Consider the following 18310-nt stretch of genomic DNA (forward strand, 5'->3'; position numbering starts at 1 on the left):
GCCCTGTATGTGGTCCCCTGGCCTGAAATAAGAAAATAAGTTTGACACACCTGCGGCAAAGCATAGTGCATAGGTTATTGGGTTACTTTATATGGCCTCCTTCCACAACAAGGGACACACTTTAAATAAAATATAAAGGTAAAAAATAAGAAATATATGTATAAAACAGACACACATAATATGTGAAAGTAGGATGACATCAAAATTAGTTTTGAAAAAAATACTTAATAGAGACAGGTGTTCTTGAACGTAGCTTTTGTAACGTATCGCAGGGCAGCTGAAAGCAGGCCTCTGATTGGCTTACAGCTTATTAGTCGCGTGTACTCGTTTTATATATCAGGATATGCCAAATGGGTGGTGCTCTGGTTCGCTGTGTGTAATAATCGACAGTGCAGACACCGCCCGTGTAAAGGATACCCTCGTGAACAAAACACGCGCGCACAATCTGTAACCCAGAACTCGCGCGGAGTTTGGAAACTGTACACACAGCGGTGGCGGGAGATGTTGAACAGAGAAACAGGAGCAGCGTCGGTCTTTTGGTATTAAAATAAGCTTCAGGACAGAGAAGGTCGGCACGAGCTGCTCTGATAGGACTCGCGTTTGACGAAGGGGAACACAAAGATGGACGAGTTCGGAGTTTATGCGGGTTTCGGGGTGAACGGTCCGCCTCAGAGGCTGCTGAGGTAGGACACCAGCTACAGGCTGTAACTTTGGCTAACTTACCTGCCCACAGTGATGCATGAACTCAACGCCTTAGTGTTTATGAGCCCAGCGCAGGCTAACGTTAGGTTAAATTAAGTTTTCATCGAGTTTTTTATAGGAGTGTGTCTCAAGAACATACCATTAATCTGCTGTTGCTCCGCCATTGGCGCCTCTGTAAATAGCCGTGTTTAGGCTATAGCGTCGGTTAGCTTCTCGGTTTAAGTGAAACGCTTAACAAAATACTCTCAATAATACATTTAAACCACATTTTCTGGATAGTAAGAGACAAACATTTAGTTATTTTGTTTTTTTCCCCGCTCTGTGTCAGTGCCGAGGGCTCTTGCAGGGTGTGTGTTGCAGTTCCGGCCTCTGTCCGCCAGGTGGTGCTGTTCAGCAGCGGGCCCTGGGGGGACAGGATCTGCGTCAACGCCGAGCTCAACGACGCAGACAGGATGCCTATCACTATCGGCAAACTGACCCCTTATAACAGGTAGGCCGAGTCTGTCAGTCCACGAGTGGGACTTTACACCTTATTTCTCGAGTAAAAACAGCTGACTGTGCTGTGGTGTTTGCTGAACCCCGCAATTACTGAGCTGTCAGATTCATTTGTAACCTACCAATATTACTGTCTGATGTCCTCCAGGTGTCTGTCATGGGAGAAATGGGAGGAGGAGACATGGACAGACAGTGTCACACTCAACATAGCTCTGGAGGGAGGAAGCCAGGTAAATATCAAACGAACCCCTTGGTATAGGACTGTGAGTTTACCACCCAACAGATAAGCCATCAACAGATTATATAGATAGATAGATAGATAGATAGATAGATAGATAGATAGATAGATAGATAGATAGATAGATGTACTTTATTAATCCCGAAGGAAATTCAGGTGTGGTCAACTGCTCACAGAAGAATCAGTCACACACACATACGATAAAAACAGATTATAAATATCTAAACACAGTAATATGCATCTGGAGCTTCAATTTGTGTGATTATCTGCGGCCTCGTGCCTACGACCAAATCACACCTGTGCTGGTATACAGTACAACAGCACTCCCTCTCGTGTGATATTGCTTAAATATTGTATGTTTTTTTTTTTTTTTTATCAGACAAAAGCAGATTGGTCAGAACCAGAACTCATCCTGGCTGTGAAGGAATACACACCAAAGGTAATCTGATAATGATGTTTTGTTACTGAATGATCCACAGTAAGCATTTTATCCATGTGTTATGTTAGGGCATCTACAAGCTAGTTAGCTTCAGCCTTAACCGTTTTGGTCATGGATGTTTTGTTTTTTCTGATAGGAGCAATTGTTGCTGATTGAAATCAACTTAAATATAACATTACAAATCTAAAATGTATTTTTATAATCAGTAACCATTTTGAATTAGTGACATCACATGTATTCACCTGTTGTTTCAATATACCCTCTTTAACTCAGACCGGTTGACCGGTTAAAGGGATAGCTCAACATTTCAGCAAATTGGCCCATTGTCATAATCCCTATAGTTTTAGGAGTAGGTTTGTTACCTTTAATTGTCAGTGCAAGCTATTTTGAGAACGGTGGAGCAGAGCCACGAGCTGCGCAGAGCTACGCTACGGAGGCTCACGGAATTTCTTGGTTTCCCTCATCAAACTCATCAAATACACAATCCAACAACTCCAAAGTTGTGACCTGACGTTTTAAGATAATGACGAACGTTACGAGACAGAGTTGTTTTCGAGGTAAATTCATGCAAAACCGCTGATGCTCGTTCCCGTTGGGGGCAGTTTCTCGGCAAGCAGTCTCTGCATTTGCCTCGAAAACAACTCGTAACGTTATTATCTCATAGCGTGGTGAATGTGCAGGTCACAACTTGTCCATGAGAGCATTTTGGAGTTGTTGGATTGTGTATTTGATGAGTTTGATGAGGGAAACCAAGAAATCCCATTAGCCTCCGTAGCGTAGCTCTGAGCAGCTCACGGCTCTGCTCCGCCGTTCTAAAAACAGCTTGCACCAACAATTAAAGGTAACGAACCTACTGCTAAAACTATAGGGATTATGGCAATGGGCCAATTTGCCAAAATGTTGAACCATCCCTTTAAGTAGTGTTTTTCTACATTCTTTATGATACCTTTCAGCATCCCAAAATGTGGTGCAATCTTGATCCTGTTTCAAGTATCTGTTAAATGACTTCTGCACTGTTCCCAGGACACCACGGCTCCCCTCGCAGCCCGGGAGCTCAACGGCAAGAGGAAAAGAGGACGGGTGTCGGAGGAAGACGGCGATGAGAACAAGGTGACGAAGAGAGAGGAAGAGGAGAACGTGTGTCCAAACGGAACCGTGGAGAAGACCACGCCGGTGCGAAAGGCCAGAGGGCAAAGCAAAGCTGGACAGAAGCTGTTCAACAGTGGAACAGATGCAACAAAGACAAAGGGGACAGGTGAGACACTCTCTATTGTCCCAGTGCTGTGATTTAGAGCTTCATCACATGCTTTTCTACTTACTTTTCTATAACGAACTACAATAAGCAAATCAGAATTTTTTTTTATATTTAATTCTTGTGTGTGTCAGAAGTGAAAGTGCCAAGTGAACACAGTGTTTATACCGGTGGTCAGTGCAAAGGGCAGACTAGTGCAGCCAGTGGTAATTAGTTGTGAGGACACTCCCGTGTCTCTGTGTCTCCGTGTGGAGGAGTAAATCATTTCTTTTGTGCGCTGTTCCCTTCCATCAAATCTGCTCTCCTCAGCTAATGGAGCAGGAGAGGCGCAGGGGATTGTGGGAAGAACGCCTCCTCAGAGCGCAGCCAGGACGAAGAGTAGGCAGGCCAAGACTCCCACACAGACTTGTGAGTTTGTGAATACACATTACATACCGTTTCATCTTTACTTTCCGTCGTATTTATTCACTTTTCCCGGTCCCTCGGCGGCTCCGTCCATGCACATCGCCCACCTGGGTTCACAGAACAACGCTTTTCTTGCTCGTCTTCCTCCGGTTGTGAGGAGCGTTCGCTGCAGGAATGTAACATAAAGTTAGAAGGTTACAGCCAGACAGTTAGACAATAGGCTTTAAAACATGTGAGGAGATGAATTCACATTCATGGTCCAGTCAGCAGCACATCTGGAAAATTCCTGACATCAGTCACTGGCCTGTTTTTATGGACCAGATGCAGAGACACTGTGGCCAGGATGCAACCACCTGTGTTTGTTTCCTCTGTAACCGCTGATGTTTCCAGCCACTCTCCATAAAAGAATCAATTGTAACCTCAGATCCTCAGACGGGCCGGTCCCTGCCCCCACACCCCGAGGAATCCTCTCTGCTCCTATTGTTCTGTGTTGATATTTATATCATTATCCAGATGCTGCACGTGAGATGTTTAATAATTGAGATGCCAAATTTCTGACCTTCCCCCCTCCCCCTGCAGCCGCCCCCCTGCTCAGCCCATCAGGTCGCTGGGGCCAGACTCTGTGTCCCATCGATGCTCAAACAGCAATTCTGATTGGAGGACAGGGAGCCAGGATGCAGTTCTGCAAAGATCCCATGTGGAAGCTGTGCACAGGTCAGTCACACGGCACAACTGCTAAATCAGCCTCAGCTTAAAGGGATAGTTCAGCTTTTTTTGAAGTGGGGTTGTATGAGGTGCAAACGGCCATTAATTATAATATCTAATGCATCAGCTGGTCGGAAAAAAGTTTGTTTATCTGGAACTAACCAACTCACCCAGTATTCCTCCACACAGACAGGCTCTGCAACGCACTGTATCAGCTGTTTGGATCGGTGTGTGGAAGAGGCGGAGTGATACAGCGCGTTGCGAAGCCTGTCTGTGTGGAGGAGTACTGGGTGAGTTAGCTAGATCCAGATAAAAAAAATAAAAAAAAATTTCCGACCAGCTGATGCATTGTACATTTTTATTTTGAGACGTGACTTTTTGTAGGCAGCAAAAATATACTAATTAATTGTCCCCCATTCACAACAGTGTGATGTGCCGGTGTTTCTCAGTGGGGGGAGCAGAGACCTTTCTACAGCAGATATTATAATTAATGGCCATTTGTAGCTCATATAACCCCACTTTAAAAAAGCTAAACTAACCCTTTAAAGAGACAGTTGTTTCCCGTGGGGACCTGGTCTCAGGTGGTGTTCTCTGTCCCACAGAGGACATGTCCTGGATGACCGCCGAGACTCTGGCAGAGGGTCCGACCCCGGAGGCCAGGATCGGGCACACGGCCGTCTATGACCCGGCTTCCAAACGGATCTTTGTGTTTGGAGGCTCGAAAAACAAGAAATGGTTCAACGATGTCCACATCCTGGACACCCAGAGCTGGAAGTGGACCATGGTGGAGGTGTGTGTGTGTATTCCCTGGGAGGACATTTTCCACTTCACCTCCATGTCCTCATGGTCTCCTCTGTCCCCCCTCAGGCTCAGGGTAAGGTCCCCCCTCTGGCCTACCACAGCTGCAGCATGTTTCGGGGGGAGCTCTTCGTCCTCGGGGGGGTGTTTCCTTGTCCGAACCCGGAGCCCGATGGCTGCAGCGACTCCCTGTACATCTTTGACCCCCACCTCTCCATTTGGTACGAACCCATCGTGACGGGAAACAAACCTTCCCCCCGCTCAGGGTAAGATGGATGGACCTTTCTTTCTTTCTTTCTCACATTTTCAGCTCTTCAGTTGTGCACCTCTCTAAGTCACTTCTTTTATTTGTTCTTCCAGCCACTCTGCGTGTGTGATGCAGGAGAGGAAGATCTATGTGTTTGGTGGATGGGACACTCCGGTCTGCTACAATGACATGTACATGTTGGACCTTGGTGAGACACATCGTCCATAAGGAGTCTCCTGGTTCTTGTACATTCTGGACGCAAGAGTGAAATCTAACATGTTTCTGTGTTTATCAGGTCTGATGGAGTTCTCTGCTGTGAAAACCAGTGGGAAAGCCCCCTCCCCTCGAAGGTACACAACCAGACACACTACACTGTTCATGTAGTTGGAGTGCACTGAAACCTTATGATCTATAGTTATCAAAAAGGATCAATAGCCAATCAGATACTTTTTGAATTGCCTCAAAATAATCTACGTAAAAGTAGTTCTGCTATGTACTAATGATCAGGTATCAGTCCGCATAGTGTCAAAAGTCTAGGTGTAGGAACTATTTGTTGTGTTTATTAACGTGAGTTTGTGTGTGTGTTGCAGTTGGCATGGCAGCGCTGTGCTGTCAGACACAAAGTTTCTGATCCACGGAGGTTACAACGGAAACAACGCTCTGAGTGACACCTTCATCTTTGATATAGGTGAGAGGCACTGTCACACACACACACACACACACACACACACACACACACACACACACACACACACACACACACACACGTGTATCTGTTACTATCTGTTTATGGTGGGATGACTTTTTGAATTGGTCTCCATTGCTTCAGACGCCAACAGCTGGACAGAGGTGTCGATCCCTGAGCTCTCCGTCCCGAGGGCGGGGCACACCATCATCACCATGGATACAGCCAGCCGCCAGCCTTTCTGCGAGGAGGATGAAGACATGGGCGTGGACGCGGACAGGACTCTGCTGGTGTTCGGCGGCGGGGACAACGAGGGCAACTTCTACTCCGACCTGACGACTGTCGCCGTGGAGGAGCTTCTCACTGCTAATTAAAGACAGAGAGTCAGAGGTGAATCCTCACTCACTGGCTGGATGTGAAGCTATTTCCACACCCCCACGTTGCCTCTTCTTATTTATATTCCTATAGTTTTTTTTTTCCTGTGGGTGATCCCTTCCTTCTGTCAGTTCAGTTTTTTAAGGGTTTTTACAGTTTTATTTTTGGAAAATGTGTGTTTAAGTTCATGTGTGCTCTATGCAGATTTTGGGCATTTTTTTCAATACAGATATAAAAAGATGGAATAAAAATAGATATTTTAGAGGCATTTCCCATTAAGCGCAAAACTTGATAAAGGTACGTTTACTACCCTTAAAGTAAACTGAGTTTTTTGGGGAGTCATAACAGGAAAAATAGTCTTTATTTGAAACAAAACATTACAGATTATATCATCAAGGATATTATTATAGTTTTTATGTACATAGTTTAGACTGTCCAGTGTTCTTCCTCAGCTAAAAAGTGAAGTATTGGATATGTGTGTGTTTCTGTTTCTAATGAATAACTGAAGCTTTTCCCTGTGTGACTGTCCCCGCTCATTTGGTATTTGCTGCCTCTGGATAAGAATATCTTGTTCCTGCTTTGGTGCTGCTCAGCTTTGCACTTGGATCATGTCTTTACTTAATAAAGATTTGAATTTTTACGCTGTTGGAGAATGTCGTTCCTACACAGACGCGGAGCAGGTCAAAGCTGCTCGGACTCAGTTTACCACCTTTCCCATTCCCTGAATAATTAACCCATTTAAGATGCACTAGGTGGTGTCAAACTGATGTCAATGAAATAGGCTTTGACACTTGGAGCAGAAAGGGGCCGTTAATAACAGGCCCTGTTGTCCCGGTAACTCAACACTAACATGAGTTAATGTCAGACTAGCAGAGTAACTGATGCTATCTTCAAAGAGCCGCGGCTAAATGGAGACGTTTTAATAAAAGATTAGTGGAGTCGAGAGGGATTATCTTTGTTTCCGCTGAATGTCTGATTATGGCGTCATGAATGTGGCCGTTTTTTTAGCTTTGATATTTTCATGGATTTATATTGTACTACGGGTCTCATGTTCGGCACCAGCAGGTTCCAACAAGTCAGTAAATTCCCACTTATATAATGTTGAAGCAGCATGAAAGGACGTCCATGCTCTCAGCTGTGACACATATAATATATCATAGTTGGAGACATACAAATGATGAGTTTGAGGCTGATTTCAGTATGTTTAATCACAATAGTATTATAAAATTGATTTGTGTAGAATATTCAAATTATATTTGGAACAATTGAGGCAATAAAAGTAAAGTATTCGTTTTTGGGAAAATCAATTTCAGTGAAAGAACAAGCAAGGTCAAGTTTATTTTCTGCCTTTTTATTTTTCCAGAAAATGAAGCGATAAGATCAGTCGATAATGTTTTCACCTACTGCATGGCGTTTCCTCTGGTGATGCAAAGGAAGCCTGGTTTCCTCTAAATATTCAGCCAGAAACAAATTTGATTTCCTCATCTCCCCGTGAGACTGGAGGATGTCTGTGCCTTTTTCCCCAACTTGGTTCTGTTCCCTGGAAATCTGCAAATCATAAAATATGCAATGTTCTTAATGGGCTCCCCATTACATGTATCATAATTAAAGGTAATGTGGTTGAATTTTATACATTAAGAGTCTTTAGCCCTTTAATTACTAATGCACATTATGTTGCTCTTACTCTGATTGGAACACAGTGGGTACAAAGAGCCTATTTCTGGCCCTTGCTTCGTACTTCACTAATTTTGCCCACGCTGTGAGTCAGCACCTGCTAAACTGCAGGTGAGGGAAGGATTCTGATTCGTCGGCCACGAATTAGACAAAAGTAAGATAATCTTTATACTTTCGATTTTATCCTCCATTCACAGTCTCTGTTTGATTACTTTGCTAACACTTTTAACAGCAGCAGGTTGTGATGGGAGGTGTGTCCCACTGTCATTCTGTGATGGCTTGTAATTATTAGTTAATGTGAACATTTGTGTTTCTTTGTTTCCTTTCAATTTTAAACAATTGTGTTGCTATTATCCATTTTTGTCAAATCATAATTTCTGCGTTCAAGTCAGCTGAGCTGCTCAACAGTCGACCTCCACGTGATGAAGAGTTCTTCACTACCGCCCACCAGGGTCCTAGCAGGTCAGACTGTGGTTTTACTGGGCAGCATCCAGGTCAAATGTTTGTGTGTGTCAGTTGGTTTGGTTAAAAAAAAAAATATATATATATAATAATTACTAATAATTAATTTTATACCAAGAAAACACTCCTTTTACCCCTCAATGCTGCACACAGTTGTTGCAAACCTCTGATTATCTCATTATACCTGTTAAGCAGCAGAAGTTACACCATCATCATGTTATTGACTCATTCAGTTTGGTGACATCATGACTGAATAAATGATTTAACTATGAGTGTGCAGGGCCCATAGTTGGTGTACGTATCGATGTGTTTGTAGAACTTTCTCGTGATGGTTTATTATAGGCTACATAAAACATTTCTCAATTGATTTTCCATAAAATGTATTATGATATGAATCTATATTCTGATATTATATCACATTTAGTTAATTCCACCTTCCCTGATTCATCTACAAATACTTACAAGTAGGTTCAGCTTGACAGAATAATTAACTACCAGGGTGAACATTCAATTATAATTTGGTTACATTAAAGCAGAAGTAAGCGATCCAGTCGTTTTGGCTAACTTCCTGTCAGCCGATGGAGTTAGCAGTCCCCGCCCTCGTCCCTACGTCACCACATTCACGCGCATCCCTTGGCTGCACACACAGAGAGGACCGCCCCTTTATGCCGTTCTCTCTCCTCATTGGATAAAGGTTGTAGGATACAAGGAAAGTTTTCTCCTCGGCTTACAGCAGAGCAGAGTGACTGACAGACCCGTGTTTCAGACCAAACACTCTATAGAAGTGATTGCCGTCGGAAGATATAACTATTTAAGACTTATATTAACACAAACATTCCGCTTACTTCTGCTTTAACATTTAAATAACTGATTGATTGATAGACTGTCTCCCCCCCCCCCCCCCCCCCCCCCCCAAAAAAAAAAAAGAATAGTAATCAAAAAGACACCTAAAATCAATGAAGAAATCGTCATTATAAACATGTATAACATACAAAGTGCACATGAGCAGGTGGCACTGACAGGTCACATAAATAAATACCACAGTAAATCCTGTTAAATTTAATAAGTCAAAGAACAAGTGGTCCCAGGTGCAGTCGTGCTGCGTTCAATGCCTGCTGTGGGAGTTAAAGACTTCATGTAAATGTTCTGACTGGCCCCTCGTGGCCCTGAATCGATGTCCAGATGGAAGCAGTTCAAACTGTGTGTGTGTGAGGTATCAACAACTGTGTGTTTAGGCTTCCTGTGTATGTGACTTGCCAATCACTTTCAACAATTTTCACACTCAAGATACAAGTTACACCCAACGATGAGACGCTCTCCACCAGGCCCCTGTGTGCCATGTCCAGGGTGTGTTGGCCAACACCAAAGCTCCTCAGCTTCTTCATTAAAAACAATTACTCTCTTTAAAACATATGTGGATAATTCTTGAGATGTGTTGTAAATAATGACTTTGCAGACTCTGTTCAGTACCTGGCTCGGTGAGAAGTGACTGTGCTGTTCCGGTGCATTTAGATCATATGTAGGACAGTGTGACAGAGGATTAGGTTGCAGTGCAGCTTTAATTGGATGTCAATTACACAGTAATCGAGATCAGCACACGGCCTCGGAATTACCCAGAGTAAGACGGTGGAGGCATGCGGAGATCAACTGAAAAAATGCAGGACATTAGGTCTGGTGATGTGCACAGGTTGCCAGACTCTACAGAGGAAATCACTGGCCACATATTAAACACAACAGTTATCGGAGTCTCAATCTGGCCCGATACATTTGGCAGCTTTACATAGCAGAGTGGAGATAAAAAAGACTGGTAGAGTTTTTTTTGTATGTGTGTGTAATGCTCATCCAATTAAACTGAAAATACCCTCAAATTAACAGTCTGCACTTCAGCCTCCTACTCAGTGTGTCATTTCTCCTCCAAAAGCAAAATAGGAGCATGGCAGCCAAAAGAAATCCATCCAGATAAATATGGAACTCACTCGATAGATAGATAGATAGATAGATAGATAGATAGATAGATAGATAGATAGATAGATAGATAGATAGATAGATAGATAGATAGATAGATAGGTGCTGTAATATATGCTGCTGCCTGCAGATGGCGACACTTCAGCATATTTCCCTCAGCAACAACTCAGACTCTGTAACAGCTCATTTCTAATCTTGAAAAATGTAGAGTCAGTGAGTTCATGTGATTGTGATTGTATGATTGTGTTCTTTATCCATCATGACTTGTGGTATTTGTTTGCATGTTTCCTTCACAGTGTGACAGGGTGGCATCCGTTCTTGTGTGATTCCCATGGAAAAGAGTAATTGTGATTGGTTTAAGTGCTGGTTTAGTTACAAGAGAGGCCGAATGCCTCTCTGTGGTGCAGTAAATAAACTAGTAACGGTTGTGAATGCACTGTTATGCACTGAAAACAGAGGTGTTTGTCTCCTGTAACAGCGCGTATACCCTTGAGTGCACTCCTTCCATCATCAGGGGTGTGATTTTTCCCCTTGATTCATCGGGAAATCCTGCCAGTTGGATTCTCTCCCAGTTGTTGCTAACGAGCCTCTCATACCCCTTCATTTCCTGATTTCTTTTTTATTTTCTCCATAACATCCTCGCATTGTGCGAATGGCGAATATCTGGTATTGTGACGGGTCTCTGCAGGCCTCCTGACTGACAAGAGTTCAGGCATCACCACTTCCAACAGCAGCCATATTATCTTTGTCAGTCCGTGTCTGTTGCTAAGTAACTTGAAAATGTCTATGCCAGCTGTCAGCATCTCACAGTCACACTTATGGATTGCCTGGGCACATATTTACAAATGACACTTTATTTTTTTACAGCCACGGTTGTATTTTCCTCCCAATTCCTCTGTAGTTAAAAAAGGAGGTATTTTATGATGTAATAATCTCATTTATATCATTAACAGAATAAAAATCAGTTACAAGTTCAACTACGTATATGATTCTTATTTTTCTTGAGTGATTTCTTTCCCCATTAATCTGTTTAGGTTTCATCAACTGCATTGTAAAGTTCAGTATCTGATATAAACTAAATGCTGAATTTGTGTGACACTGGATGATATGTCATTGTCTTCCAGTCAGAAATAGAGAGCCATGCCATGTTGGCCATGTTTAGGCCTCATAGGTGAAGTTCTGTATTCTCTATACATGCTGTACTGTGATATAAAACTGCTTTCTTATGCATGAATGTAAAAAAAAAAAAAAAACATTAACCTAGCTGTTTCTCTGTATTTTCCTCTCTAGTGATATGGGTTACTTCAAGAATTGTGTGTTTTCACAAAGAACTGAATTCTCTGAGCTTTGAAGGGAAAAACTAAGTGTGTGACAGATGAAAGGAAACCGGGATGTTACTCCATTGTAGAAAATGTCTGTCAGCTCCTGTAGACAGGCTGTCATGTGAACATCACCTGCAGAACAGGAGTTTCCAGAGAGATACAGAAAGAGAGGGGGGAAATGGGTGGGCTTTTGTATGCAAGTTTGTAAATGGAACAATTCTTAGCAGACTTTCGCAGCTTTGTAGGGACTGGGAGGGGTGTAGCCTCCCTAAAATAATACAGGTCTTGTGTCCCCTGGGATGCCTGCACTCTCCAGCTGCTGGCACCTGGAATTGTCACCATTTTACACAATACCAATGCTATACAAGTACAAAATGAGTGTTGTGTAGTTATTTACATGATAATAATAACTTAGATTTATAGTGCCTTTCAGGACAGCCAAGGACGCTTTACAAAAACACAACAGAAAACAGCAATAAACATGGACAACCAAATATGCAGGTAAAAGCCTGCAAGAACAAGTGCCTCATCAACATAGATTTGAAACATGTTACATGTAACATCAGTAGCTATATTTTATGTGTGTGATGTATTAGCTATTTATATAAACATTAGTTAACTTGTTTAGGGGCAGGATTTTGAGCTATTTGGATATAAACCACCTATCTAGGAGCCATTGGGATGAAGTCATAATGCACAACCCCATGATATTGTACATTGAGGGCAAAGTACCAAAAAGCTGCCAAACAAGTGATTTTTAGGGATTTATGGTCCCTGGAGGTTTATCCTCACTAAGCTTGGCTTCACTTCACACAAAAAAGTCCTTCAGGAATAGTCGCCTATGTCAGTTGCGGATGAGTCCTGTGGAAATCGTGCGGATAGTGCACAGGATACTGAAACGAAGGAGTTTTTTTTTCTTGGCGACACTGCACCTGCCATTTACCAACCTGGAAGAATCGCGGTCACCAGCAAAGGCTCGGAAAAAAACTCGAGTAGAGCCGAACACGAAACGAACCTCCTCTCCCTCCCTCCCTGTTTCAATCCTCCTCCTTCAGTCGTGGTGCAAGCAGCCATGTTGCCGCGAGCTTGTTCCGGTATCAGGGCAGGATCGTGCGCATAGACTCAGACTGCATTGGGGCGCAGCTCCTCGCCTCTCTCCCCCTGTCGCCCGTGGCACGCACCTCCGAACAAGAAAACCCCCAGTTTACCGATAATGGATTTTTACAACTTGATGATTCCTGCTTCGGTCGGCCGGTCACAGGAATAACAGCAGTCGGTGTACCGACAGGTATATCGCCACACTGCAGTGCAGCAGTGGTGAACGACCTTATTCCAATCACGCAACAGAGGGAAGAAGAGCGCCGGTGATTTCCGTGGATTTTGAGTTTCGTGGGCAGCTCTGTTGCAGTCACCGCCGCTGCGGCCGCTGGAAGATAAAGCTAACCCGCTAGCTCCGCTTCCGAAGAAACACCGAATTAGCCAACTACATGGGCTAAAATCGGCCAGCCAGTTAGCTAGCGCAACAAATTAATTCGCGTTTCCTCACCTGCCATGTGAGCATTTTTTACATGGTGCTGCTTTTAATCTCTCGGATACCCTAACCCTGGATACCTCACCGGGAAAACATTTTGAATTGTTTTGTGTGAGTTGGGAAGGTCGAGACCTCGCCGGGAATAACTTTGGCCCTGAAAGTTTTGTAGAGCCCGGGACCTGGCTTCAGACCTGAAAGGAAAACACGAAAAAGAGCCACGAAAAAAAAGAGAAAGATATACGACGGAGCTGCGTTATGAAGACGACGCTGGATGTACATTTGTTGTAGATTTCGGCGACAACAGTCGGGGCTTCCTCGGACGTTAGTTAGCATGTTAGCCTGTTAGCCTCCTAATTGAACCAGTTCAGTTCAACCGCTGCTCAACTTTTCCCTCAAGCTAGCTCGAGCAGCTAGCTGGACAAAACGTCACAGCGTCAGGTTGATAGCTCGCTGCTCACCGTCGACGCTTATAAATGCTAATTGAGAACTGAATGTTTTCACACCTCGGCCGAAGCTGAAGAAGACATTTGTTTTTTTTTGTTTTTTTGTTTTTTGTTTCCTGTTTTGAAGCTTGTTGACAAACATGGGACGTGCGGTTGCTGCTAGCTAGTGTCTAGCTAGCTGGCTAACTGGGCTAGCCGCTGATGTGGGATTCAACTTGTTGATTCACGGGCTGTTTGTCGCACTGCTAGCTGGCTGGCTAGCGCTGGATATCTCTTGGAAATTTCCCTCTGCCGTCAGCTGGCCAGGTTTTAAATGCACTATAGACACTGAAGAACCGCTCTTATTTCGCTGTTCCGTTCCCGTTTTTGGAAAACCTCAAGTCTTTCAAAAATGTCAACAAGGACCCCTCTGGTGCAAGTCATTGAGAATTCAACCGGGCAGGTAAGATAGCTGTAACTTTTGAGATATCTCTCCCAGTAGTGTCACAGGTGATATTCAGATATTAATCTAGTATTTGATTCTCATCTGCTTTAGAGGGGGCCTTGTTTGGCCTTCCACAGTCTCTGCTTGTCTCTTTGCCTTTTCTCTGTCTCTGTTGTCTTTTGCCACACAGCAGTGATTCACCAGCTTGCCTACGCACTCACACTGGATTTCCCACTCCTTGCAGACTCGGAGAACAAATTTAGGTTTCTGTTTAGTCTGTGTGTTGGGGCATGTCCTCCTTGCTTGACTTTTCTCCATTGTGACCTGTTGCAATAGAGACAGCCCTGTCAACCAGTTCCACATTGGCTTTATGTACAGTGATATTGTAGAAGCCCATCATCCACATATGAGCCTGATTCATCACCAATTCCTTATAATACATAACTGTGATGTAGTCTTTGACACCTGGCCATTGGAAACATGGATAATTGTTGTAAGTTTTTTTGTTTTTACATGAGAATACCAGGTTGACTTTTGTTGGAGACTTGATACATGTGTGATTTTTTTATTCTAATATTGATTTGCAACTTCTGCAGTGATAGCAATGAGTTGTTTTGGTGCACACACAGCAGACTTGACATGGGAACCTTGAAAATACCATAAAACAACCACTTGAATTGTGTGTGCACTGGTAGCTGTGTGACCACCAAAACGGGCTTTCACACGTTTTTGGTGTGATATCAACTTGCAAGCAACATAACTATTGTTTATTAATCAGGGAGTTAACTGTAAATAATGACGTATAACGCTGCAGATTTGAACAGGAAATTTGACTAGACCAGAAATTTGCTTCCAGATGTTAAGTTGGAGCTGTCATTTCTAGACTTAGTTGGTATTGACAACCCTTAAAGCCAACATGGATCCTCATTTCCCCCTAAAACTACTAATCTCTAGCCAGGGGTCAGAGGGCTCCTAAACAAACCATAAGCACTTGTTCATCAATACATGTGTCAAAACTGCAGTGGACTTTCCATTCAGTTGAGTACAGTAGTGCTTTTGTAGCATGCCTGAAACTTTAAAAGACAAAGAAACCCCTTGGCTGTGCACTGTAAATCATTATCAGAAGACTTGGAGCAAAGCCCCTGCTTCCAAGACCACAGTATCTGTCTTAATTTTGTAGACAGTTTTATCTGTAGATTCACGGTCGGTCATTATAAAGACACTGCACATGAAAACCATTATAGTTTCCTATACAGACCAATGCTTTGCATTACTACGGTAGCTGTTGACGAGCATCATGTGGTGTGTCTCTTTAAATGAAATATCTCCATTGACCATTGAATGGAAAAACTTGTGCAGCTACATCTCGACAGTAAAGCCACTACTTGATCTCGCTGCGTGTGTGAAGCTCAATTACCAGCTCTATTTCTGTGTTGCTTGAGTGTCTACACACAGGTATATTAATGTAGCTGCGGTGCTGCATTGTTAAAGCAAAAGGTCAGTAGCTTTGCTGACTGTAGCAGCCTAAACTGAGACATTACAGAAACATAGAAGGCATTTGGCTAAAACCACTGTGAGAAATTAACTTTATTTAACATTAACATTAATGTGACAATGGTTATTTAAGAAACATAGAGTAATGAAAGTTAGGAGTGTTATTATTTTTCGTTACATCACACAATCTTTGACACTCGTCAGTTTTCTGCCTTGGAACATTGAAATCCTGACGACGGTGTGTAAATGGCAGTTGTAAATCCGAGCACAGTGCAGATCTGCTCTCATCAGCCAATCGGAAAACCTCTCAGTGTTAAAGACTCAAAGGTTAAAACATTTTGTGCGTTGTTGCAGCTTATGAAATGCTGACAGAAATTATCTGTTGATACCATGATCTCATCGCACATGTCTCTGTGTGTGTGTGTGTGTGTGATGGTTTGTCTCACACACTGGATCGATGCCTTCATTAGAGTTTACAGGAAAGCATATTATCAAGTAGGCTGGTACATATACGTAGGTGGGTGTGGGTAAATAATTTCTCACACACAAAGTGACACATGTGTATTCATACTTTGCTACACCTTTACCTGGCACGGAGGTCAGAAACAATACTGTAGATTATGTAAGTCTGACTGTGTTCTCCCCACATGCCTGCACGCACAAAGGGATATTGGTATAACGTGCTTATACAAACATACTGTCCTAACCTTCAATATGAACAGACTTCCTCATTGAAATCAATGAAACTACTGTTTTGGCCCCCGCAGAGCCCCGCAGCAAGTAAAAACAGTAGTTTATCAAAAATTAAAAAGGTTACAGCTGGCTCTACTTTGGTGAGAGCACAGTGCAATATTATTCAACAACACATTGTGTTAGCCAATCATAAACTTGCAATCGCACACATCTGGTAGAGCACCTTGAAGTGTAGAGTGTGCAGTATTGTGCCACAAGCCACAAGAAGATGTGAAAGAGATAAACTGCTGCAGTGACAACCTGACACAGTTGTACAGTATAAACCAAAAATGCAGTATCTTTCTGATGAATAACCCTGAAACTGAAGTTTGTGGTAGTGTCCTGTTTGTGCGCCTGTATCAACACAGCCCCATGTGTTGTTATACTGTGGCACTGTTGTTGGCCATGAATGGGCCTTTACTCATCTCACAGCATCTAGGGAGGATTCAGGGGTCGGAAGAGGGGAAAAAAAAGTTTGGGGTCACGGCAAGTCCTTAACTGGGTTTGTAGGCCAAGGGTCATGAATGGATATGTCCACACAAACGGAGTCTGTTTTAAAGGCCATGTATAGAAAGCCTTTGGTGTCGGGTCTCAAGATACAGGACAAAATGGCACCGGACATGAGGACGGACCGAGTGTTGACATGACTGCCTCTGATCCTGTCAGAGAGAGAGTATATTTTGATCTGATAAGCGAACCTGTCATTTGGTAAAAGCAGATATTCTCTCATTTTCAGATAGCTATTACAAAATTGACTTTTTGGCTTTAATGGACAAGTTGTTTATTTTATAATCTTATTTTAACTTGGCCTAATGCTGATTTGCTTGACTTGGAAAGTTTGCGTGCCCTTTTTTTTTTTACTCTAGACGGGCAAACTTAAGCCGTAAATGGTTGTGGAGGTGTGGGGGCTGTGGGAGTAAGTTACTGACCACGGCAGATTACCATCCTGTCATCATCAACAGTTGCTGGGCACATATCATAAGAGAGCTGTCAGATGTAGAGAAGTGACTTGTGACATCTCTCTGACGGTGCGAAATGGCAGATGCGTTGAGTGGCTTTGAGCTGACATGTTGCCATGTTCCACAAGGTTTTGCAATGGCTGTTCGTTTGAGGAACTTATTTGCATATGACACTCTTTTATCAGTGCGACAGCGACCTGAAAACAGAGAACTTGTACACAAACAGATGAGAAAGCAGGCTGATTAAATAAACAAAGGCCAATATAATATTCTTTAAGTCAGGAACTCTCAACGCAGTCAATTCTTCAATCAGATTTGTTCAAATTTGGGTTCTACATTACTCATATTGTCAAAATGCTCGCTGGGGTTTCTGCTCTTTGTTCACTTCCCCAGACATGATCACTTGATTGTCTGATTTCCTGTTTTACAATGTTCCCAGTCTATTTATTCAGCCACATATTCTGAAAAGACAGACCAATGCAGCAAGAAATACTGGTCTGCCTCCTCAATTGTTACTTCATCCTCCATTTCATTGTTTGAGTAGTTGCTCACCAACTGAATAAGCTGGATCCTCCCCACATCGAGGTGTGATGGATTTAAACCATTAAATCATCCAAGCGTGACATTTTCTCACAGTAGAAGTCAGTTAGGGAAAACTAAAAAGTAAAGTACTTACCTCGGATGTTTATATTGAGTTTACCTAAGGTTCATTTATGCAGACTGCCGCAACCCCAAAGGAAATAAAACGGTGATCAAGGAAATAAAGCACAAATCACAACACGGCCCATATGAAGACACAGAAGGCCTCTTTAATCCACCAGGTGCTTTTTCAATGTTAGTCCTTCAGAGGAGGCACGGGAAATTTCTCCCAAAAAGTTAAGGGAAACAAATCATCTCCTTTTTAAATCCTAAAACTTGACTGCAGCTTTAATTTTTGATTTGACAGGAAAATACGTTTTTACA

At 43.0% G+C, this 18310-nt stretch overlaps 2 protein-coding genes across 13 annotated transcripts in view; both read left to right on the top strand.

Moving 5' to 3' along the window:
* Positions 1 to 621: 621 nt before the first annotated feature.
* On the top strand, positions 622 to 6344 carry krcp (kelch repeat-containing protein; the record flags this gene model as incomplete). The annotated part of the gene is made up of 12 exons (XM_083993152.1): positions 622 to 683; positions 1031 to 1192; positions 1346 to 1427; positions 2898 to 3129; positions 3436 to 3534; positions 4111 to 4245; positions 4839 to 5026; positions 5104 to 5300; positions 5395 to 5489; positions 5577 to 5631; positions 5872 to 5969; positions 6111 to 6344. The coding sequence occupies 12 exons, from the start codon at positions 622 to 624 to the stop codon at positions 6338 to 6340; spliced, it is 1635 nt and encodes a 544-aa protein (XP_083849278.1). The 3' UTR covers positions 6341 to 6344.
* Positions 6345 to 12833: 6489 nt separating this feature from the next.
* mark2b (MAP/microtubule affinity-regulating kinase 2b) overlaps positions 12834 to 18310 on the top strand; it is a 50670-nt gene continuing 45193 nt past the window's right edge. For all 12 annotated transcript variants that reach the window (XM_083992905.1, XM_083992910.1, XM_083992911.1 and 9 more), the window contains exon 1: positions 12834 to 14180. In XM_083992905.1, the coding sequence (XP_083849031.1) occupies positions 14130 to 14180 (51 nt within the window). In that variant the 5' untranslated portion in view covers positions 12834 to 14129. The remainder of the gene's footprint in view (positions 14181 to 18310) is intronic.

The sequence above is a fragment of the Trachurus trachurus genome, assembly GCF_905171665.1.
Source record: "Trachurus trachurus genome assembly, chromosome: 18".
In the NCBI taxonomy this organism is placed as follows: domain Eukaryota; kingdom Metazoa; phylum Chordata; class Actinopteri; order Carangiformes; family Carangidae; genus Trachurus; species Trachurus trachurus.